Genomic DNA, 24768 nt, shown 5'->3' on the forward strand with positions numbered 1-24768 from the left:
AGGCGGTCAGGCCCACATTGCTGCGCTGATATCCTCTGAAACTGGAGTAAACGATATGGATAGGGAATCTGCACACTCCCAATGTCAAGCTTGAGCTGGGAATGCTCCCAAAGGTCACTTCCTCTCGGAACACACTTTACAGGTATCCATGGCAGCGAGCCAATCATGTGCCCACGACTGCACATCAGCATGTGTCATGTGATCCAGTCTGTTTCATACCCAGCCACACTGCAAAAACCACATCCATGCAATGCTCCCATGCTGCTTTCTGGAATGAAACCTCGCTTTGCAAACAGCATGTGGTTTCTTGGTAGCAGAACTGGACCTGTGATAAATGCTAAGTGCATGGTGATGCATCTCCAGTTTAGTACTCAATAACCTTTCAATCATGATCTGTATCACAACACAGTGATATATACCACATTTAATCACGTTTTTAAAATTTTATTTCTAGAGAATTTAAAACCTCTTGTGTGAACTCTAGGTATGAGAATTTGCTCTACCAAAACCATTCGCATTATAAAATAGATACATAGATAGGAAACTTTATTGGCACAGTTATCCACGCAGTGGCTATACAGATCACACTGTTGTAACCTGTCACGCTGCTAGAATGGCCAGGCAGTTTACACAGACTGCTTAGGTGATCCACACAGCGCACCTGCAGGGTGTTCTTCTCAAGCCGTTTGTATTTGTGATGAAATAAGGAGTGTCTTATATCAATAAAACTACGCAAATAAAATATTCTAGCGGTGAGTGTGTGTGTGTATCTGCCAAACAACTCATGGTAAGCTTACAGTCGCCCTGTTTTCCTAATTTCTGCTTGTTTTCTGATGTTGCAACTCCGGGCTGGTTGACATTTGCCCAGAAGCATCGGAACGCGGAACGCTCCCACAGTCGCCGGAGCTGTTCGAGAATCTCACCCCGAAATCTGCAATCAGAACCCGGGGAGGAAGAACCGGACAGCCCGCGGGTCGGGAGCAGAACGCAGGGACGGGACTGCAAGCATTTACAGCAGGGAGCGGGGCGAGTTTGCACCGCACACAGCCCGGACTCAGCCTCAGACAGGCGGAGAGCTGCCGAGCTGTCAGGATCGGACAGGCAGTCTTTACACGGGAGCTCCGGACAAGCCGTGCTGTGCAAACAGCAGCCACACGGCTGAAACAAAAACACCGCCGAGGAGGGTGGAGAGGGGCTGGGCACGCAGGGGATCGAGCCCCGGGGGAAAAGCGATCGCCAGCAAATACCTGGAGGTAAATACATGCGTGATTAGTTTGTGGCCGTGTAAACAAAACAACTGTTTAGGAGAAATCATTCGTTTCTTAAATCGGGCTTTTACAGGCGTGTACGTGGTGAGAATAATACAAGAGAAAGAGACAGGGGGCAAAATAATACACGCGTGGCTGGGGGTCTGTAAACTGCACTGCTAAAGGAACAGTACACTGTGTTACATTTTTACAGTATCACCTAGGACCGCTAGTAATAACATATCCTAATGAAGACTTAACAACATGTCCCTTTATTAGTATACATTATATAATATTCACTTGATACATTATTATTATTGTTGTTGTTGTTGGTTTCAACAAGTAGAAAGATTCTGGAATGAAATCCGCTGTAAACCTCTCGTTTTGTTACGTGATGAAGCATTGTGTTGACATCGTTATCACGAAGTGCAATACTAGATAAATATGTACAAGTATATTTATAAAAATAATCGCAACACTGCTGCCTGAACCGAGTCTGGTGCTGAAGACGCGGTGGGGTGGGTGGATTCTCTCTCTCTCTCTTTTTCCCTCTCCCTCTCCCTCCCTCCCTATTCTGGAATAATTATTTAACCCCTTGTGTTCCAAGATCCAAACCGCTATTGACCTGAATGTGGAGTTCCAATTCCGCAGGGACTTCTTCTCTCCCAGGATGCCGCTGGCGTTTCTGTTACTACTGTCGCTGCTGCTGGTGGCTGTTTTCATCATTCTCAGGTAAGCAGCATTCACTTGTATAGTCTGTGTTATTGTACATTAGCAACATATTAAAGCATATTACCAATAGGGGTTAAATATACACTGAGCTGAGCACTGCGCCATTTGCATTGTAGAGGATTTGCGTTACACCTAGAATGTGGTCTCTGATAAAGTAAACACACCTTTAATGACCCGATTGGTGAATTGTAAGGGCATTGAACTCGTGTTATGAAGAGCTGGAATAGCAAGCCTTTCTATCAAGGTGTGCAGAGTCCGTCCCACCTGAAACCTGAGCGCTTTCTTCCAGTTACCTGCCTGCCTTGCACTCTGGCAGGTTGGGGCGTGTAATCCTAGACCTGCAGGGGCTTGCGCTGAGCACGCAGTGACCAGGTGATAGGGAGCAGACTGGGGAGGAGAGTGCGCGGGCCTGGGAGGGAGTTTGAATCGACCCCTCCAACACACAGTCTTGTCTTTTTTGGGGGGGGCGTTTAAAAAAAAAAAAAAAAATACTAAAAGAAACTGAAATTAAAAAGAGAAATGTTTCGTCTAGTAGTTGTTGTTTTTTTTTTGGTTTTTTTGTAAAGTTTTATTAAATTTTGCATTATGTTGTCACTGTCGCTGTTAGAAATGGTGATGGTGTCAGAAACATGTTTTCTGCATTGGCAAATTCACACGCACGCTCATGGCAGCTGCAGCCAGCGCATTGCAGACTGTTTACTGCACAGCACTGGCCCTTCAAAGTCAAGGCTAGTCCAGGTCTTTACAGCCAGGTCAAGGCTGAGCACTGATAGTTTATCCACATGGTCCTGCTCATGAGAATTCTGATTAACCCTGAATACTCTTTATCAGGGCGGTCTCGATACACCTGGCATATACAGGTGGTGAATTTCCTTTTAGGGATGGAAATAAGACTCCTGTTGCATTGCAGTTTCACCCATTCCAGGATTTATTATGAGCTTGATTAGCCACAGTGTACAGGTAACAAGCTCACTTATTAAGCTCAGAGCAAAACCAGGAATGGATCAAACTGCTATGCAGTGGGAGTCTTATTTCTATCCCTGCTCCTGCCCCCTCTGCAGGTGGTTTCTGTGTCGGCTGGCTGTCCGATTCTTTCAGAGCAAGCTGAAGGCAGATCTGCAGATTGGGTCGCTGGGTCTCTTCTCCCTTCACAGGATCAGCGTCAAGTTCCAGCAGCAGCAGACTCTGGTGTGTGCTTTCATTTCGTGGAGATTTCTCTGGGTTTTGTTAATCGTTTAGTTTACACCAGTAATTCTAATATAATAACATGAAGTGTTGGACGCAGCCTTCAAGATGCATGGTGTCATTGCAGCATTGGTCCTGTTGTTGTCGCTGTGCATTTCATAGCTGAGAGCACTTTGGTTTTGTTTTGCTTGTCCGGTATTGCCAGACATGTGACGTCTTCTCGTCGACTGCTCTATATATCTCCGTAACTTAACAGCAGCTTCCTCGGAAGTGTTTAGCTTAAAGAACCACAGATTCCAGGACCTGGCTTTAGGAAAGTAGGTCAGTCCACAGAAATCAGTCCTCCATGTCGGCTTTGCTCATTGACCACGTAAGGTCAAGCCCCTTTCTTATCGGTACATACACAGAGACTGATTTTGTTGAACTCTGCTTTTGAAGCTTGTCTTATCAAATTATCATTGAGATTTGATCCCTCTTTTCCAGGAAATTGACAAGATATGGATTTCCAATAAACTCTTTAATCAAGAATTGCCGTGAGTATGAAATGTAGCCTGTCCTGTCCCCCCTTTCTACATGCATAACCCTCCCCATGCCTTCAGCCACTTCAACATCGATAACACGGAGATGGTAGAAACACCTTAGCAGTTTGATCTGTTCCAGATCACTACTATGTACACAGTATAAGTGATAAAGCTCAATGTAAAGCATGGAGTGGCTCGGATTGCAGTGGGAGTATTCCAGCACGACACCTGTTATTTGTTTCTTCTTCACCCCCACCCCCCCCAGTCGCTACTTCGCACTCTGCGTGGGGGAGATGCGCGTGCGTGCCGACCTGCAGCAGGGGCTGTGTCTGCAGGAAGCGCCACTATCCACAGAGGAGGCAGGCTGCCATCAGGGTCCTGGGACGCTGTCAGGAAGCAGCCCCATGCTGAGAATCCTGTCCCAGGTGAGGGGATGCTGCAGCCCTCCACCCCCTCAGCCTTCACTGATTGGGGCTCCTGGAAAGATAACGCCACTCAAAGCTGCAGCCCATTACTGCAGTATAAGAAAGATGAGATAATCAGTGTGAACCTGACACTGCTGAAGTCATTGTCTTGCTTATCTTACTGAATAGTTATTTAGAACCGAAGACATGAAAAGAGGGTTTTATTTATGTTGTAGATAAAGCTATATAATATCTTTCTGGGGGATGCGATTGAATCAGATAAGCCAATATACAAATTCAATTTGGTGGCGAGGGCCAGGGATGGAAATAAGACTTTCATAGCAGATTCTCCCATTCTAGATTTCACTAGGAGCTTGGTTAACCCCAGTGTATAGGTAGTAAGATCACAAACTCCTAGTAAAACCAGGAATGGATCAAACTGCTGTGCAATGGGAGTCTTATTTCCATCGCTGGATTGAATCAGCTAAGCCAGTATAGCAGTTTGATTAGGGGTTGGGGCTCTGTTTACTTGCTTGAAAATGAAGCCCTATGTAATGGTATTTGTTTCTTGCCCCCAGTGGTTCTCTCTTCATGTTCACTCCATCAACGTCATGGTGCTGAACCTCTGTGTACCAGAGTCTCTTTGGCACATGACAGTGAGCTCCATCGCACTGCTGCTGGACCACGATGGAAAGAGGTAAGAGGAGCACAGGGCTGGAAAGGTTCACATGCTGCTTGAATGCATTACAGTTACAGAGCTGAGAAATGAACAGCTCCAGTGTGCTTCAGTTGTTTGGTTTCACTTTATAAAACAAACAGGATTTTAAACGCGTGTTCAGCACTCGTTCTTGTAATAGTTTAAACAGTGAAACTCTACACAGAAAGGTTTAGCTGTGTGTGCTGTGTTTTTAAAACGTAGATTCTGCTCCTAATGCTGCTTTATTCTTTCCCCTCTAGGCTGGGTTGTGAGTTCTCTGTCAGCCAGCTAAGCAGTAAAGTACTGAAAAGCAGCCAGCTGGTGGGTACAAACAAGTTGATTTAACTGTAGTTTTACAGCCTTTAATCAGAATGAGAGGGTCTGAAGGGTGATTGCACTAAAATGACTGAACTGAAACTCCCCCCCCCCCCCCCCCCCCCCCCCCCCCCAGCAGGACTCATGCCTGGCGGAGGTGTCCCTGAGCCTGGCCCTGGCTGCAGAGCTGAGCGTTCCCAAGGTGCGTCCCGTCTCCCTGGACCTCTCTGTGCGGACTCTGCAGGCAGAGCTCCACGAGGGCTTCTTCCAGAGCGAGCTGCTCCACGCGCTGACCAGCACAGAGAGGACTGACCTGCAGAACCAGAACCAGCGCCCGAGCCAGGACGGTAAGGGAGAGCCCGCTCAGCCAGAGCACGAGAAAAAAAGTAACAAGGCTCCTGCATTTCCTCCGCAACTGTAAAATATTCAACCGCGATGGGTTTTTAAAACTTTTCCATTTCCTGGTGACTGTCTGGCCTTTTTGATTAGCCCTGGTGACGGGGAGGTCGCGGGAGGTGCTGTAGTGTTTGAATTATATCTAGAGAAGCGATGCTCCGGTTGGTTTGAAACCTGGTTGGGAATGTCTTTCCCACTAGTCGCTGTCAGAATCCGGGGATGTGAGGAACGCCTTCATTTGGTACATGCGGAGTGTGTGTTCAGATCCGGGTTTTTTTGGTTTTGCTTTCAGAAACGGAAAACGATTTTCACGCGCACGCGGCTGCTTTACGAAAGTTTCACCGCTACGTCCCGCAGAAGGTGAACGTGGAGCTGGAGAACACCAACGTGACTCTGTCCATGAACAGTCAGAAGAGGTATGAAGACGCTCTGCAGCGCAGCTCAGAGCGTGACGCCACTTTTAATGCACTAATATGCTGTCGAAGGAGTGATCAAAGCACTTCAGTTACTAAAAAAACCCAAATGTATTTTCACAGCAATACCAAATAACATCAGCCTTCCTGTGTTACTAATAATGCTGTCAAGGAAGGAAGTAACACTCCCATTGCATAGCACTTTGATCCATTGCTGATTTAACAAGACACACCTGAGCTTGTTGCCTATACACTGTGTCTAATCCAGCTGGTAGTAAAACCTGGAATGGGTAAAACCGCTCTGCAATGGGAGTCTTATTTCCACCCCTGGGTGTCATTGCCGCTGTGTTCATGCCAAGAGGCACAGTGAGGCTTTTCTCTACCCCTACAGGCACCTGAACTGGACTCTGAAGTCGCTGTCTCTTCGTTACGGGCGGGAGGAAGAGCAGCTTCCACTGAAAGGGTTCACTCCCGAGATCAGCCTGCCGCAGACCAGCATGGAGCTTCTGGTGGAAGGTCAGTGTGAGCAGAGCCCCAGGGAGGGAGCGGCTCGCTCCGAGACCCTCTGGGGAAGATGTGTTCTGGGACCCTATTCCAGAGATGCAAATACGACTCCCATTTAATAGCAGTTTGATCCACTGTGAGTTTAATAAGACACACAGTAATAGAGCCCTTAATCTCGTATGCTATGAGTGTTCAGAGATTTTTTTTTTTTTTTTTTTTAAGTTGTGTCATTTTTTTCTGTGTCATTCTGCCATCAACAAAGGATTAATAATTGGAGCCATCTGTGCCAGTGCTTGTTAAGTCCCAGTTCTTTGATTTGAATAAGTATCTGAGGCACCTTGAACGCCCCTCGGAGGTCTCCGATCCCCATGATAAGGCACGCTCTTGCGAGAGTCTCTTTGATTGCCTGAGACAGCACGTCCTTGCGCTTGGCTGTAATTGGCTGTGTTCCGGTTACAGAACGGCCTGTCTCTCCAGCTCTGTTCAGAGGGCCCTCTGTCTTCTCTCCTCAGAGGGATTGCTGCTGTCTCAGAGCCGGCAGAGGATCCTTTGTCTGAATTCCTTCAAAGCAGCACTGCAGGTGAGCAAGTCCTATAGCATTATTTACAGGCTTGTTGAGATAGATATAATTTGTTTTCATTCATTGTGGGAGTGGTTCTCCACTCTGCTAGCGCAGGTGGAGTTGATTAACAGAGTTGAAAGGTCTTTGTCTCACTTGGTTTTCTCCAGTAAGGAACTCAGAGCCCACATGGCAGTTCCACAGCTCAGTTTTCTTTCAGACGACCTCACTGGATGTGTCTGGATCGGTCACTGTGAACACCTGCATCATTCACTACCGGCATCAGGAGTTCTCTCATTGGCTGAACTTGTTCCCATGGAAACAGCTACACAAAAAGCCTGCTCAGAGGAAGAGGAGGTGAGAGGAGTTTGACATCAGTGAACAAGCAGAAAATCCCATGACCCCACAGGATTCATAGACACTCTCTTACAGATACGATGTAGATGCTGCTGTCACCCACCTGATTGTGTGTGTGTGTGTTTAATAGGTTGTATTTTTTAATCTTGAGAGTTTACATGCACTGGGTAATTAATGACTTTTAAATAAGGAATGCATTTAAATGTATTCAGCTGATTGCAAAAGTGTTTGCTTGTGGTTTTTAAGCAGCGTGTCTGAATTCCTTTTGGCTCCGCCGAGCAGGAACTTTCCCAGGCTGGACGCTCCCATCATGGTTAAGACCTCCATCTCCAATGTAAATGTGTCTGTGCAGCTGGGCGACACGCCACCGTTTGCAGTAGGGTTCATCTCTGCTTCTGCAGGTATGCATGCATTTATTTAATCGCATCACATAGTAGTCAATAGCATTTCATAACCCAGTGTTCTCTGCTTGAAAAGCTGGAGCAGTGAACTTGCGTGATCATGTAAAATAATCTTGGAAAGGACCCTCATGCACAGCCCCCTTTGAAACGTTTCCCCGCTGCACTTTGTTCCATTCTGCTCTTGCTAGGGTGGCCAGCTAATTCATTTTCACTGTCCTGAACGATTTCCACGCACCTCTCACGAAAAGCACAGCTGGGTCAGTGTAGAAGTGCGCTCTGGGATTGGAGCCGGTGCGCTTTTTAAAGGAGAAGAGAAGCAAACCCTCCTTTACAAACAGACCCAGCCCAGCTTGGTTAGCTGCAAGGGTTCAATATGAAGAAGCTTTTCCTTCACACTCAATAAAGGCTCCATTGTAGCTTTGTTCTGCAGCAATTTGATGGCTGGCCAATTTGACTGATGCTTTTTTTTCTTATCGCTTGGCCAAACGTTAATGGAATTCAGCGATAGGCAGTTCAAATGCCAGCGAGGAGATTGTACTGTGTAAAAGCAGTGGCCCTCGCTTGTGGCTCCCTCGATCCATTTCACTAGGGTACATGATCTTCTTTCAGGTCCCTAATTATTAAGCTGAGCAGAGCCAGGTGATGAGTTAGACCCAGGAGGACATGGTTGGCACAAGTTGTGGGATTGGAATGGACTGTGTTTATAATTGTTTAATAGAACCAGTTAAACCTCTATCCAGGTCCTCAAGCACTTAATCCTCTCATTATACCTGTTAAAGCTGGTGCAGCATCCAGGACTGGACTGGGCTGCACTGGACTCCTAAAGCCCAGCACACACGAGTCAGCAGGTCACCATCTTGCACAGTCACATGATCGCCGTCTCACAGAGTCTTTCCTGATTGGCTGAAAGCAAAGCGATTCTTGAACATGTTTCTCAAACCCAGGTCTAGTCCAGGAAGCATGTTTCCCAGCATGCAGGAGGAAGCATTTTGTCTGGAAACGTGTTTCCTCGTGTGTGCTGGGCTTTTTATTAAGCATGACAGGTAACGTGCCTTTGACCTGTCAGACCTGCAGCACCTCATGGACATCTCCACTGACGTCCAGCATCTGAAGACCCAGAGCCTGCACCAGCGAGCCACGCTGTCCGTGGATCACTTCTGGTGGCGCGTGGGGGACGGCTCGCACATCCAGCAGACCCCCCACCCCCCTGGGAAGCACGTCTGGGGGGAGGCGCTCATTCTGGACTCCCTCAGCCTTCAGGTAGGGAGGAGTCTGGCAGACAGGTTCGCAGAGTGGTTTGCTCCTGGGGAATGTCAAAATAAAACTGTGCAAACTTATTATTGTGTGAAACACAAGGAGTTCCAATCCCTATATGTTTAGAAGCTACATTCATATTTGCCCTCCCACACACACTGTGGCTAATCAAGCTTGTATTAAAACCTGGAATGGGTGACACTGCTTTGCAGTAGGAGTCTTATTTGCGTCCGTGTAGTGCTGATTAAGGAGCCTCTGTGGTGATGCTGTGCGTTCCCTTCTCCCAGGGACACTGCAACAAGCCCCAGCAGGAGTCGGCCAGCCATCCCAAGACTGTGTTCCTGGACTCCAGCGTGAGAGGGCTGCAGGTGGAGGTGTCTGAGACCTGCACACAGTGCCTGTCCCGCGTCCTGTCCCTGCTGTCCCTGGACCCTGACCAGAGCTCACCGGGGCACCCCTATCCTGAGCCGGCCCCCCTGTGTGAGGAGAACTCGGCCCCCGAGCTGCCCGGTCACCCCCCGGTCCTGTGGAAGCTGGATCTCAACCTGGAGGACGTCAACGTGTTTGCGCTGTCTAACATTGCAGGTGAGGGCTGTGGGAGTCTTTATTCATTTCCATTTGTGATTCACTGATTTGTAGAGTAAACTGTAAGAACTTTCTTTACCTTCACTTTCCACTCTGTTTTTTTTTTTGTACATATTCAGCTGATTGTAAAAAAGTAATAATGTTAGACCTATTGGAGCTATGAGGGTATAGCGAGTCTCTTTTTAAAATATTTTTTTTATTCATAGCTAGCAGGAGAAATGTATGTTATGTAACATAATCGCTGTTTTAGGGGAATTGCATTGTTTCTGTCAAAGACGGGAGTTGAATCGGCATATTGAGGGATGGAAATAAGACTCCCATTGCATAGCAGTTTGATCCATTCCTGGTTTTACTCTATGAGTTTAATAAAACACACCACCTTGCTATCTGTACACTGTGGCTAATCAAGCTCTTATTAAAACTGTTTGAATGTTTGAAACTGCTATGCAACAGGAGTCTAATTTCCGTCCCTCTCTCTCTCTCTCTCTCTCTCTCTCTCTCTCTCTCTCTCTCTCTAGGTGCCTCTGCCCTGCGGGTCGATGTGGTCACGGCCCTGTGCAGTGTAGAGAACTCAAAGGTGTCTGTGCGGGGGCTGTCCCTGGCTCTGGTGAAGACCCTGGCGGAGAACATCCAGCCGTGCTGCAAAGCCTCCGACAGCGCGGCCCCCATCGTGAGCCTGGCCTCCCTGACTGTGTCGTTCCACACCAGCACCTGGGCTCTGGAGGTGCGGAGCTGACACTCGTGCGCATCCACCACTGCTTTATTGATCCTGAATTTAACCAGGAGAGTCCCGTTGAGACCCAAATCTCTTTTACAAGGGAGGCCTGGTCAAGAAGATGACATGAAATACAATCCAACCCCCGTCCACCTGGGGCTAGAAAAATTAAAGCTAATAAACTATTGAATATTCAATAGAGCGAAATATAAAATCCCTGAAAGAACCTTAATAAATTCAGTGACAGACGTTCCTGCCAGTCTTACTGTGGTCAGTGTTGAGTTTTGATTCACAGTTTATCAATGGTGAGTTAAAGAAACTTGGGGACAGGAGTTTCAGAAACGTCAGTTTTAGGCTAATCCATGCTCCCTCATTATTTCAGTCTTCAAGACTGTTGAAAGTTTATTGTACAGTGTAAGGGGTCTTCACGAATTCCCTGCTACCAATATCTTTATATGCTGTATATATGTTTTAATTTGAGATCAGGTTATTCATTGAAAATGAGATCTTCGATTTTTTGAAAAGTTCTTTTTCAGAACTGTGCTTCTTGTCATTTAGATCCAGTGCGATCAGGAGCTGGCTGTGCAGTGGACCCCAGGAGACCACATGTTCCTCTACCAGCACTTCCTGGAGACGCTGCACTGCGGGGAGGCCTTGGCCAGCACTGTGGGGAGAAGGCGCAGGGCTGCGCTGGGTGACCAGGACCGCGACCAAGCTGACCAGGAGAATGCAGCCCTCGCAACTGACCGGGTGGATCAGCCGCCAACGCTGACCCCTAAGGAGGTTCGTGCAGCAGCAACCAGAAAAAAAATCCTAAGCATCTACCTGGAGCTGAAATCCACCAGGCTGACTGCCTTCGTTACGGAGAAGAACTTCATCAGCCTGCAGCTGGACAGCCTGTCCCTGGCGCGCCACGGCAGCAGCGTGGAGGCGCGGACCCCCCAGTTGGTCCTGAACTTGGATGGCAACAACATCTTCACCTTCAAGGGGGCAGAGGTCCGGATGGCGTCTGAGCTGGAGGAGATGATGCTGCACCGGGATCAGTTCCCAAGCCTGCTGACACAGAAGAACAGCGTCTGGGTGTTCACCTTCCCCGTCCTGTCCGTGGAGTTCCCTTACCTGTACGACTTCTCCAGCACCATGGACGAGGCAATCAACGTCCAGAAGTGGCTGAAAAGCCTCCACCGTAAGCCCAGGGAGGGACCAGAACCTCTGCCCCCGGACCTGGTGTTCAGGGTCAGCCAGTTCTCCTTTGTGTTCCTGGACGACGTCTTCGAGATCAAGCTGCGGGACAATTACGAGCTGATGAAGGACGAAAGCAAGGAGAGCGCCAAGCGGCTGCAGCTGCTGGACAAGAAGGTGTCGGACCTGCGCAAGCAGCACGGTGAGCTCCTGCCGGCCCGCAAGATTGAGGAGCTCTACACCTCTCTGGAGAGGAAGAACATCGAGATCTACATCCAGCGCTCGCGCCGGCTCTACAGCAACACGCCCATGAGGAAGTCCCTGCTCACCTGGACCGTGTCCGACCTGGAGGTGGTGGCACTGGCTGACCGCTCCTTCCACGGGCCAGAGCGGGTCAAGGAGCAGATGAAAGACATCGACCCCATCAGCCCCCTCCCCCGGGACAGCCTGCCCCTGGTCATCCAGTGGTGCCGGGTGGTCAAGTTCAGCATGACCGCTTTCCTGGGCAAGTGATCTCCTGCTTGTTGGATTTGTATTTCTTTTTTTCAGATTTTTCATTATTTTTCCTATGTGTCTTTTATAAGCATTGTTTCAAAGTCTAGTTTTCTTGGAGCTCAGTCCAGGAAAGATTTACAGCAGCCAGTGACACAGTGTGTGGTATGCCCAGATGTACAATATATATTACTTTATTCAGTAGACACTGAAGTGATCTAATCTGATTAGTGTCCTTATGTATAGTTATGTAGTTACTTTGAGTTTGTGTCTGCAGTGCGGATCCGGGACTATCCTCGCTACCTCTTCGAGATCCGGGACTGGACCCTGTCCGGCCGGCTGATCGGGACGGAGCAGGACGGGCAACCACGGGCGCGGCGCAGGCAGAGGGTCCAGCTGGGGCAGCCCTGGGGGGAGGTGGTCGTGGAGAGGAACATGCCCCCGCTCAAATTCTACCACGACTTCCACTGTGAGTGCAGCCACGCCGTGAGAAACGCCCGCTTTCAAGACCTCGTCGCACTTAAAAGCTGCTTCTGCAAGCGCCGAGCACGACCCAGTCTGAACATGTGTAGCCTGCAAAACTCAAATTAACACGTGTTAAATGCAAAGCACAGGATAGCAGGCATGTGAATTGACAATCTGCTTGGTAGACTTCCAATACTAGACTCTGTACCGTACTTCTGTTTAGTCTTTTGTGGTGACATGTGTTGCGTTTCTTCCCAAAGAAAAGTAGTTGAAAAAAGCATGACGTTTGCCATTTCACTCCACGGAGTGTCTGCGAGTCGTAACTCAAGTGAATGCAATGTAAAGTGCTTTGTGTGTGTTTTGCGTGCGCGGTCCCAGGCTGTGACCCTCTCGTTTCCCTCCCCAGCTGAAATCTCCCTGTACACCATCGTGTGGGGCCCCTGCTGGGACCCGGCCTGGACTCTCATTGGCCAGGCTGTGGACCTGCTGACCAAGCCCACAGTGGACCCCAGCCCCCCGCTGGCCTGGTGGGACAAGAGCAGGCTGCTGTTCCACGGGCGCTGGGTTATGGACATCGACCAGGCCAACCTGCACCAACTCGCCACAGAGGTACTGCTGCAGGGAGTACAGCAGCTCCCACTGGCTTGCAGAACTCTCCTTGTTTAGGGAAATTACTGAAAAGACCAGGTGTTTGAAAAAATCCTCGTAAATCTGCTGCGAACTGATTGCACTTCTCACAGATTCACACCAGAGTGTGCAGGTTTACGAGTATGACTTGTTCGTTGCAGCTGGCTCCTGATCGTTTTCCTTAACTGAAGGTAGTTCTGAAAGCCAGGACTGGGTGCTGCACCTCTGGGGTTTTCAAGTCATGCAGAGGACGTGCTGTTTGTTTCAGTGCTTGCACCTTGAGCAGGTCAGCCTGCATGCATCTGAGCTCAGTTCAAATGATTTGTTATTTAACCAGGACAAGGTTTGGTCATCCTTGTAGGTTTGCATGGGTAAGCGCTGTATTGCTGTATAGAGAAGCGCTGTATTGCTGTATAGAGAAGCGCTGTATTGCTGTATAGAGAAGCGCTGTATTGCTGTATAGAGAAGCGCTGTATTACTGTAGCAATACTGCAGTTCTGCCGTGCTTTCACCTGGCTCAAACACTCTCTGCATTGTTCCGTGTCTCCAGGACCCGTACAACACCACAGAGAACATGCACTGGGAGTGGAGCAAGCTGAACTACACCTGGAACCCGGGGCAGTTCCTGTTCAAAGGAGACCTGGATGTCAACGTCAGGACCGCTTCCAAGTAGGGCCCTGCTTTTCAGCACGGCGAATGCTCTCATGCTACTGTTTTAGGTTTGCAGTACCTCAGGTCCTGGGGCTTACACGTGGTATTGTAACTGCATTGAGCTGTGAGCTGCAGAAACTTGAGTTAGTAATCGTACAGCAAAACTTGGTAGAAAGTCAGATACAACTAACAGGTCCAACCTATTGATAAGCAGTTTGAAGTTTCGAAGATGGTCAGATTAAAAACCCTTCCCTTTCCAACCCAGTGCAAACTTGTTTTTTTTTTTTTTTTTTTGGCAGGTACGATGACTGCTGCTTCCTGCACATGCCCAGCCTGTGCATGACCCTGGACCTGCAGTGGCTGTGCCACGGGAACCCCCACGATCACCACGCCGTGACCCTGTGCTCTCCGGGGTTCACCGCCGAGGTCACCTCGGGTCAGCCCCACGACTCCTACCGGGCCTTCCGCTCCGAGAACCTCAACCTGTCCGTGACCATGGACCTCAGCCAGCACCGGGAAGGTCAGCACCGGGGACCGGACCCCAGAGACGACCTGTTACACGCTGTTGTTTAATCTTCATATGATGCACCAGGGGCTTAAATTCACACCAGCCCTGCTGCACCAGTTCCTGGGTTTCAGAACTACCTTCAGTTTGGTATAGTATTTAAATGATCAGGACCCAGGAGTTTGAGGTTATATAAGTTGTTCCTCCCGTATAGCTGCAGGTGCTACTCCTTTTAGTAAACCTTCAGACTCGAGTCTGACCTATTCATGCCGTGATAAGAAGTGTGATCAGTTCAGATTTGCCAGGAGCCCGATTGTTCAAACTCCTGGCACCTGCTCATTTGAGTAATACGCTGATACAAGCAGAGCTCCGAAACCCAAGATTTTCCATGTGCTTTCAGCAGGCACTGGGCAACAAGAAGAAACAATGCGTTCATTTGTGGTTTTGCTCTTCTGTCCTCCAGAGCTGTCCCAGCCCCAGATCCTGCTCTACAGCTCCACGCTGCGCTGGATGCAGAACTTCTGGGCCACCTGGACGAGCGTGTCACGGCCCATCTGCCGAGGGAAGCTGTTCCAGAACCTCAAACCGAGCCGCAAGAAGCTGGGCCAGCACTACAAGCAGCTGTCCTACACGGCAGCCTTCCCACAGCTACAGGTGAGCGGAGACAAACCACACACACACACACGCACACCTGTACCCACACACACACCTGTACTCACCACACACAATCTGTCCTACACTGAAGCTTTCCCACAAATGACTATAATACTGTCGTAATGTTTTATGAAACAGATGCAGCTGCATGTCCATTTAAAACAGCCTCTGTGTAACGGGATACCCCTGACGGTATGTTCAATTCAGATATGTCCTAACCATCACAGTGATCCAGCATCATCCTGTGCACTCCCAGAAGGATCACTTACCTGTACAGGTGTAGCGCTCCTTTAATGTGTGCTCCCCTCTCCCTGCCAGGTTCATTACTGGGCGTCCTTTGCACAGCAGCGTGGGATACAGGTGGAGTGCAGCAAGGGGCACGTCTTCACGCGAGGAACGCAGAGACTCATCCCTCAGGGTAGGGGCGCATCCTGTGCAGCAACCAAAATCTGGCCACCAATGTTGATCACTTTATAGTTTTGGGTTTTTGCCTTTGACACTTGAATAAGCTATTTAAAAAAAAAAAAAAATCAGTACCTAAAGTAGTTACTTGATCACAAATGCACCCGGTTTGTAAGTGCAGGTAGTTTTCGGTGCAGTGTGTAACGTTCTCCTCCCTCCTGCCCCCTCTCAGCTGGCACGGTGATGCGCCGCCTGATCTCTGAGTGGAACGTCACTCAGATGGTCAGCGACCTGAGCCAGGTGACCGTGCACCTCATGGCCTCCACCTGGGACGAGAACGCTGACCACCAGCTCAACGCACAGGTCAACAAGACCCACCTGCTGAGCCTGTCCTCGCTGAGCTACCAGCGCCACAGCAACCGCATGGAGGAGGTACGGAACCGGGTCTGGGTCTGAGTTCACTGGCAGGCTCCATAGCCAGCCCATTCTGTGTGTATCAGTTTAGCTTTCAGTGTGCTTTATTAAACTGTGCCATGATGTTACCATGTCTGATATAACTGGTATGGAAATCAATTCACTGACCGGTTCCATAACCAACTCGTTCTGTGTGTGTATCAATTTAGAACAACAGGGATGGAAAGAAGACCTTGCATAGCATTTTGATCCATTGCTAGTTTTACAATACGTTTAGTAAGACACACCTGAGCTCGTGACCTATACACGGGAGCTAATTTAAGCTTGGGAGTCTTATTTCCATCTTGCTTTATCAGTCTTGCCTATGCTTTTACTATGGGGCTGTCTGTGCATGCCGTCCCGCCTCATCCCTTGCATTGCCCTTCCCAGGAGATGAAGGAGGACGGAAATGGCTTCTACACCCACAAGCTGTGCCTGGTGGACCTGCGTGCCTCCTGGACCACCCCCAACCGCAACATCGCCTTCGGTCTGTACGACGGCTACAAGAAGGCCGCGGTGCTCAAGAGGAACCTGTCCACCGAGGCGCTCAAGGGGTTAAGGATCGACACAGAGGTCCAGGCCAAGAAACTGAAGCGCACGCTGTCCAGCTACTGCCCCACACCCACCGCAACTGCCCCGGCACCCCCTGGGAGAACGGAGAAGAGCATGGAAGGTGAGCCCTCCTGCATTCACTCGTTCACTGGAAAAACATTGATGTGACTTCATCATTGGGTTTATTCTGCTAGTCACAAAAAAATAAATGAGATTCTCTACTCTGTCCACCTAGTCACATTGTGTTGTATATATAAAAGCAACAGTGCTGAATTTTTAAATACTAAACGAAACTAAGTCACTGAAGTGACAAATGCTTCCACTGGAAGTCTTTCTGAGTGTCTTCATTGTTGTTTTCAGGCACCTCCATGCTGCAGAAGCTGATAGAGGAGACCGATAAGTTTGTTGTGTTCACGGAGGAGGACTCTGGCGTGAGTGACCAGCTGTGTGGCATCGCAGCCTGCCAGACCGATGACGTGTACAACCGCGACTGGTTCATCGAGCTGGTCAACTGTCAGGTACTGAAACCGAGTACTTCAGCACAGAATATTAAAAGCAGACCAAGGCAGTTCATGCTGCAGAAGACTGTATTGGGTTTGATTGTGCTTGTCCTCCCAGATGATGCTGCGTGGCACAGAGACGGCTGGCTGTGTGCTGGTATCGGCTGCCAAGGCTCAGCTGCTGCAATGCCAGCACCATCCTGCCTGGTACAGCGACACGCTCAAGCAGAAGAGCTCCTGGACCTGCCTCCTCGACGGCATGCAGTACTTCGCCACCATGGAGCCCAACCCCTCCGAGCAGGAGGACTGGCAGCTCTGGCTGGAGGTCAGGCGCCGCAACCAAATCCCTCGCTCTCTTCTTTCAATCCTGTCTTTTGCTTGCTTTTCTTGCCGTGATCCTGGGCTCATGGCTTATCAGCTTTGCATTCTTAAATGTGTTTCTCCTTTTTCTTTTGTTCCCTCTTTCTTCAGCTTACTTTCACTTTCTTTCTTTCTATCCATTTAAAAGAAGTGCAAAGTTAAACGTTGCATTTCAGTAGCGGTTTAAGAACAGCCTGTGTGCCGTTCCGCTCGCTTTCATAGTGAATGCATGTGGTACTGCAGCTGTGCACGCTGTGTTTTCCCCTGCTGTACTGAGCTCCAGTAATGGGAGCTGTGCGGACTGACTCTGATCTGTGCTGGTTTCCCTCGGTTCTCCTCCCAGGTGAAAAACATTGAGGAGCACCGGCAGCGACACCTGGACTCCGTGCTGGAGCTGATGGAGAGCGGGCAGGCGGTCGGGGGCATGGTCAGCACCACCACGGGTCAGTGCGGCACAGCGGAGCCCCGATACATTCACTGCCTCCCTGCTTCACTTTCGCTGGCGGGCATCCTGACAGGGGTGGATGCAAGGACTCCCGTTGCACAGCAGCAGTTTGATCCATGCCTAGTTTTACTATGAGTTGACACACCTGAGCACTGTGGCTCTTCAAGCTGGCATTAAAATCTGGAATGGGTGAAACTGCTATGCAATAGGATTATTTCCATCCCTGAGTTACTGATTAAATGCTCTGATGGATTTTTGTGATTTAAATAATTTCCTGTACATTTTTACTTAAATAAAATAAAGGTTTTACAGTAAAATATACCAGTGGAATAAACAGATTTTGTGCAGCGAGATGGAGACGTGATTGGGGGTGTGTGTGTTTTGTTTCCCAGACTGGAACCAGCCGGCCCAGGTAGCGCAGACCCCGCAGGTCCAGCGCATCATCTCACGCTGCAGCTGCCGCATGTACTACATCGGCTACAGTCACGACATCGACCCCGAGCTCGCCACGCAGATCAAACCCCCCCAGACAGGGGACGAGCACGAGAAGGAGGACCTGCTCAAGAAACAGGACGGTACGCCGAGACACACCCCAGCACACGCACAGGCTCAAGAGAGGCACTCGGACACACACACAGGATGAGAGCTGTACAACACAGGAGCGAGCTCTGTACAACTGTCACACACCAGCACTGATATCCGCTCTCAGGAAACAGCATAGTCCCTTTATATACACTGATAGACACTGCTCACAGGTTCACAATGTATCCGCCTCCTAGTCCAGTCTGATTTCTGGCCGTTGTTGTTGCTGTTTTTACAGGAGCGGTCGATACCTTTACTCTTATCCACCACGACCTGGAGATTTCAACCAATCCAGTGCAGTACGCCATGATCCTTGACATCGTCAACAACCTCCTGCTGCACGTGGAGCCCAAGCGCAAGGTACGCGAGTCAGCGCTCTGGAAGAAGCCAGCATAGTGCTTTCAGAACCGGGGTGATAGGAGTGGGTTGAGACCAGCGTGTGCGAGTCAGCGGTTGGTTAACGCTCCTGTTGCTCTTTTTCCAGGAGCACAGTGAGAAGAAGCAGCGGGTCCGCTTCCAGCTGGAGATCTCCAGCAACCCGGAGGAGCAGCGCAGTAGCATCCTCCACCTGCAGGAGGCAGTGCGGCAGCACGTGGCACAGATACGCAGGCTGGAGAAGCAGATCTACTCCAACATGAGGGTACCGAGCGAGCGCTCCTCCACTCTGCTTTGTCTGCAGGAGGGGAGGATCAGGGGCTTAATTACAGCAAAGTAACCTGAGCAGAAAATCTATTTGCATTATCCAGGGGGTGCACGAGGTAAAGCTAAAGTCGGGCAGACGCATGTCTCAGCTAGTGCTAATGTGTTTTAATCTGTAGATGGTGGTATTGTTATTTCCCTCCCATGCAAACAACCAGGGAGAGAGTGTTAGATTTTGTAGGGATAACCATTCCTAAGTGCAGCATAAAGATGAGAGTTTTCAAAAGGGTGCTCTACTGCAAATCGTGTTTTGCTTAAAGAGCACGTCTACAGCGCCGCGTGTGAGACTCTCTCTCTAATGCATTCCTGCCTCCTTTGTTCAGTCCCTGCAGGATGAGAGCAGGAACGAAGAGCTCTCGGATATAAACCTGAAACTGCAGAATCAGCTGAACCAGGAGAAGACAGACATGCAGATGAAGAGCGAGGAGCTCAACATACTCATCAGGTAACAGCACTGGTAACAATACACAGCTGGATTATGGTACAGTCAGGGAAGTGCAGGGCAGCGTCCTGGCTGTGCCAGTCACTGGTTTCTGCTGGGGATTCCCGAAGGGCTCTGGCGCTCCTACGGGTTAGGGAAGCAAAACCGACAGGGACTGTTTCTCCTCATCGTGCTGCAGCACACCCTGCTAGACAGGTGCCCAGTGAGCTCGAGGGCAGACACCTGCAGGGCTGGCCTTTGTTCTGCTGAAAATAGGGGGTAAAATTAAAACAAATACAATGAAAAAACGCAGACTCCCTCTGCTGGTTGGTTATTGCCTCGGCAGCCTGATTCCCTCTGACTCTGTCCTGCCCCCCTGTGCAGGTGCTTTAAAGACTTCCAGCTGCAGAGAGCCAACAAGCTGGAGCTGCGGAAGCAGCAGGAGGACGTGAGCGTGGCGCGCCGCACGGAGATCTACTTCGCCCAGGCGCGCTGGCGGCTCACGGAGGAGGACGGGCAGCTGGGCATCGCCGAGCTGGAGCTGCAGAGGTTCATGTACAGCAAGGTAACCCAGGACACAGCGCAGCGGGCAGGGGCAGGGGCTCCACATAGCATCATAGAGCTCTCCTCTGAGGGGCTGGGCTTCGAAGCTGCATAGCACATGTTGAGTTTAAATCTCTGCAGAAATACTTCAAGGAACTTCTTAAATTCAATGAGAAACGATTCGACTCTTGAAGAAATCGAGACTTCTATTCTAAATGTTTTGTCATTTAAAAATGTTTCTTTTAGTTTAGTTTAGGGATGGCTTTAAATCTCGGTTTCTCATTTTTCTATCTGTTCTCTAACAAAATGTAATGCATCATTTCTTTTTCAGAATGTACCCAAACAACATCATTTAACTCAAACTAAATGCTTTGCTAAGCCTTTGCTGTAGCTGTGCACTACTGGGAGTGAATTTACTCAAAATAATGTACAGTACCTCACGAGAAACCAGCCCTGTCGTGTCTAGCAGGACCCAAAGAAAAGGATTAAAGCCGTGCATCTGAGCAGGAGCTGCGAGTGCGTTCCTGAAGGCAGGCTGTTACAGCGTAACCCTTGCTTTGTGTTTTTCGTTCTGCAGCTGAACAAGTCGGACGACACAGCAGAGCACCTGTTGGAGCTGGGCTGGTTCACCATGAATAACCTGCTCCCCAACGCCTCCTACAAGGTACAGCACCCCCCAGCCCCTCGGGCATTATGTGTATTTCCCAATTTGCTCTATGTAATGTGCGTGCAGGAAACTTGCAATAAATAAGATGTTTTTATGATTGTATTGACGAGAAAAAAAAAAAAAAAGCCAAGAAGTTACATTTGGAGGTATTCCTGTTAAAGATGTGATAATGAAGTCCTGTGGGATGCTGATTTTAGGTCCAGCGCAGTAGAAGCAGACCCCCTTGTAGTGCCCTGACTGCTTAACTTTGCTATTGGTCTCTGAATGTGCAATCTTAACTGAGGCTTTAACTTTGCTGCAGGGCTGCTTTTGGACGATGGGGATTCAGGAATTTGCATCCTGGTCTTCGCTTCAGCACAGTAGAAACAGATGCTTCTTAGTCACGATATCAGCTGTGAAAGTTTAATAAATGTGTAATCGGTAAACAAAAAAAATGAACCATGAACATTATACTAAACATTTAACCCAAGCATGAACTGCGAACTGGGGGGAATTTACACGTGCGCAGGTCTGCGGGGTAGTAGCGGAGTTTACAGAACTTTTCAACCACAGGCTGTCTTCTTGTTTTGCAGGTGGTGCTGAGGCCTCAGAGCCCCTGTCAATCCGGACGGCAGCTGGCTTTGCGCATCTTCAGCAAAGTGCGCCCCCCAGTGGGGGGGATCTCTGTCAAGGAGCACTTCGAGGTGAGTCCGGGGGGTGGGGGTTACAAGCACAGCTGGAGTTCTCAGTCACAGGATTTGAACCCGGGATAATCTAGCGCAGCAGGGAGTGTGCTGTGTGGAACTATCCCCCTGTCCGTATGCTATTGCCCCTGCTTTCTCCCACATTCGGTGCAGAATAGCGACGGTGTGTGCAGTATCCGCTAGACGCTTCCAGAGGCTTGCAGGGTGGGGTTCCGGTGCCCGCGTGCCCCTTCTTGTTTCAGCCCGGGTTTGTGTTGGCAGGTGAACATGGTGCCTCTCACCATCCAGCTGATGTACCAGTTCTTCAAGAGGATGATGGGGTTCTTCTTCCCCGGGCGCAACGTCGATGAAGAGGAAGTGGGGGACGAGGAGGACAAGTCCAAACTCGTCACCACTGGTACGCAACGATGCCTGGGCTCTGCTTACGACAGCCGCTCAAGGGACTTAAAATAACATGAAATATATACGGTGGGAGTGTTGGTCCTTCCTGATCTCATTGCATATACTTCTAATCAGTTTCTTCTTTTAACGGAAGTAAAGGCAGCGCACAGCTATGTAAATAAACTGGATGGTCAAGAAAGCCTTGGCTATGACAGAGTGCACACAGACTGGGCTGTGTAATAATATAGCAAACATCATTTTCTTTTTAAGTAAGACGAGGGTGTGAAGCTGCTGCTTTAAGTTAGAGGCCGGTGTCCCTTTGCAGCTAACTCTCCCTGTGTTTTCTCCCTCTCTTTCAGGGGTGAAGCCGCGGCAGCTGATCAGCACGGAGGACACGGTCGGCTCGCTGGGGCCCAGCAAAGGGGTCACCCAGGGGTTAAACCGGACTGCCGGGGTCAGGAGGTCGTTCCGCAAGCCCCCCGAGGTACACTTTCAATACTGAGAATAGATCAGCATTCCTGCTCCCTTTTTTTAAGTTAAAGGTTTTTTTTTTATCGATTTAAATCAATATATATATATATATATATATTTTTTTTTTTTGTGCCATGTGTTTTCAGTTGTAATGTGTTGTGGTCTCTCTCTCTTTCTCCTGCACAGCACCCTGTAGACGATATCGACAAGATGAAGGAGAGAGCCGCCATGAACAACTCCTTCATCTACATCAAGATCCCGCAGGTCCCACTCTGCGTCAGCTACAAGGTCAGTGTCGGGGGGGCTGTGCTGTGGAGGGAGACGCATGGAGCCACAGAGGCACACGGAAACGCGTGGAGGCCCCCTGATCTGTGTCTCGTTTTAATAACGCACAGTTACTTCTGCAATATGGACAAAATTTTACCTTTCGCTTTTGAGATTTTGTTCATTTTGATTCGAGCCGACACCATAACGCTCATGCGAGACAGACATGCAGTGTGCCGTCTATTCAGAGAGGTGTGCAGTATACAGATTGTCCCTACTTAGTTCAGACAGAGGGTGAGGTGTCTGTATTGCATGAACGTACGCTATGTATACATTTGTTTTCTGCGATGTATAGTACAGCACTCCTGTGTCCTTTGATTTCTGCTTAAAGAGGAATTTCTGCTTAAATTTCTGCTTCTCTGGGATTTCACCACCCTGCCTAACAAGAGCCACCTGATGTTGTTGTTGTTATTATTATTTTATTTTTTAGCTCAGTGTCAGCTTTTGCTAAGCTTCTTCCCATAAAACTCCCTCACTCACTGACTAGGTGCATATCGGCAATTATCCAAGACTTGTGGGCCGTCTAATTAACATATAGGAACCATGTCAATACCGCCTTAAAACGGGTTCCGCTGCATAAAGGACCGCCTTAAAACAAGGGCAGAGAGAGAGCTGGTGCTAATGCAGGGATATTGAAAGAGATTAGGGACAGGGAGTTATTGAGATAAAACCACAAGAAACTAAGTAAAGCAGACAAATGTGCTGCACACTGAAGCGCAGTGAGTGGAGAGTTTCAGTGTCTGCTGGTGTGTGTGTGTGCAGGGGGAGAAGAGCAGCGTGGACTGGAGGGATCTGAACCTGGTGCTGCCCTGTCTGGAGTATCACAACAACACCTGGACCTGGCTGGACTTCGCCATGGCGGTGAAGAGAGACAGCCGCAAAGCACTTGTCGCCCAGGTATCTCATCCCCCACATCCCTGGACTGTGCATTCCTCCAGTCACAGAGAAAGGGAACCCCCCCACATCCCTGGACTGTGCATTCCTCCAGTCACAGAGAAAGGGGACCCCCCCACATCCCTGGACTGTGCATTCCTCCAGTCACAGAGAAAGGGAACCCCCCACATCCCTGGACTGTGCATTCCTCCAGTCACAGAGAAAGGGGACCCCCCACATCCCTGGACTGTGCATTCCTCCAGTCACAGAGAAAGGGGACCCCCTCACATCTTTTATTTACAGTGTAATTTGTTCTTCAGTTTTCTTTTGCTGGTGCCCCCCTGTAATGTACACTTGCTTCTCCCCGCACCAGGTGATTAAAGAGAAGCTGAGGCTGAAGCCGGCGTCCGGATCAGACACAAAGGGCAAGGCATCCGACAGCAAGACCGACACCAACCTACAGCAGCAGGAAGAGGACGAGAAGGCGAGGCTGCTGATCGGGCTGAGCTCCTCGGACAAGACCTCCGGCAAGAAGTCCATCTTCAGCCGGCGGAAGTGAAAAGCAAAATCAAACAATAAATAAATGAACTTGGGAGTGATAGAGGAAGGGAGAAGAACGGAGAGACTGTTTTGACCCAGCCGGCTCTGGAATCTCTTCCTGATACCTCCGAACCGTGCGTCAGGAATAACGTGTGTGTCGCACTGCACTGCACTGGAGCTGGGGCGCCCGGTCACTCGTGTGCACAACTAGTGCAGCGGGAGGAGGCGTGTCAGAGCAGCTGCTGTTAAAACTACTGTATGCCAGAATCGGTTGACAGATAACACTGGAATCACATTCCTGTCGAGGGAGGGGTAGGGGGGTAGAGGACTCTAAACCTCCTGTACTCGGGCTGCCTGTCCTGCTTCTGTTGGGTTATAAATATAAAGCCAGATCTGCTCATTTCAGTAATGTGAGCTGAAATGGCAATGCCTAGAGTCATGCACAGATAATATTATAAGCACCTGGGTTTGTGCCCTTGTAGTAATAATAATAAAAGATTCAAATAATACAGAAGAAATGTGTGTATTAATAGATTTAATTTTGCACAATGAAGTATTGCTGTAGTGACGTTCTCACTGGGTTATGTATTAACGTCTACCTTTTTCAGGATGATCAAAATATATACATTTAAAATATTACTGACATTTTTTACCACTATCAGGGATAGGAATAAGACTCCCGTTGCCTAACGGTTTGATCCATTCCTGGTTTTACTAGGAGTTTAATAAGACACACCTGAGCTTGTTACCTGTACACTGTGGCTAATCAAGCTGGTAGTAAAACCTGGAATGGATGAAACTGCTATGCAATGGGAGTCTTATTTCCATCTCTGTATATTATCATTACATCCTGTATACATTTTCTTTCAGGTAAGGTTCGGCAGTGTGATGTTATGTATATTTCTTGATCTGCATTAATGGATGCATCCAGACAGAGCTGGATACTGATTTCACTGCCCATGTTCCCGCGTGGATATTTCAGATCACGGTGTTCTTCAAACCCTATTTCAC

The 24768-nt window shown here is 49.1% G+C and overlaps 1 protein-coding gene across 6 annotated transcripts; it reads left to right on the forward strand.

The window, feature by feature from the left end:
• Positions 1–837: 837 nt before the first annotated feature.
• On the forward strand, positions 838–24266 carry LOC121308757 (protein KIAA0100-like). Of its 6 annotated transcripts, none has more exons than XM_041241361.1 (40): positions 838–1253; positions 1855–1979; positions 3041–3167; positions 3648–3697; positions 3951–4110; positions 4668–4786; positions 5047–5107; positions 5238–5448; positions 5790–5913; positions 6302–6426; positions 6927–6994; positions 7194–7330; positions 7577–7731; positions 8798–8991; positions 9273–9570; positions 10089–10294; positions 10844–11972; positions 12237–12428; positions 12831–13033; positions 13602–13720; positions 14002–14222; positions 14671–14861; positions 15180–15279; positions 15496–15695; positions 16107–16389; positions 16629–16786; positions 16887–17093; positions 17472–17571; positions 17966–18148; positions 18394–18515; positions 18640–18795; positions 19178–19299; positions 19660–19840; positions 20396–20482; positions 21058–21168; positions 21430–21565; positions 21909–22033; positions 22207–22308; positions 23107–23241; positions 23591–24266. In XM_041241361.1, exons 2-40 carry the CDS (start codon positions 1918–1920, stop codon positions 23774–23776), a joined length of 6846 nt encoding a protein of 2281 aa, XP_041097295.1. In that variant the 5' UTR covers positions 838–1253; positions 1855–1917; the 3' UTR covers positions 23777–24266. The 6 variants fall into 6 exon arrangements, with proteins under 6 accessions (XP_041097295.1, XP_041097296.1, XP_041097299.1 ...); XM_041241362.1 differs by having other exon boundaries at positions 7580–7731; XM_041241365.1 differs by having other exon boundaries at positions 7613–7731.
• Positions 24267–24768: the final 502 nt, after the last annotated feature.

This window comes from Polyodon spathula, unplaced genomic scaffold (assembly GCF_017654505.1).
Source record: "Polyodon spathula isolate WHYD16114869_AA unplaced genomic scaffold, ASM1765450v1 scaffolds_766, whole genome shotgun sequence".
NCBI lineage: Eukaryota > Metazoa > Chordata > Actinopteri > Acipenseriformes > Polyodontidae > Polyodon > Polyodon spathula.

Excerpts from the sequence above, each read along its gene's own strand:
- LOC121308757 (XM_041241361.1), top strand. The coding sequence starts at position 1,918 with ATGCCGCTGGCGTTTCTGTTACTACTGTCGCTGCTGCTGGTGGCTGTT. Across the intron at positions 17,094-17,471 it reads ACTGGCAGCTCTGGCTGGAG|GTGAAAAACATTGAGGAGCA; the intron begins GTCAGGCGCCGC and ends TTCTCCTCCCAG. Across the intron at positions 19,841-20,395 it reads AGAGGTTCATGTACAGCAAG|CTGAACAAGTCGGACGACAC; the intron begins GTAACCCAGGAC and ends TTCGTTCTGCAG.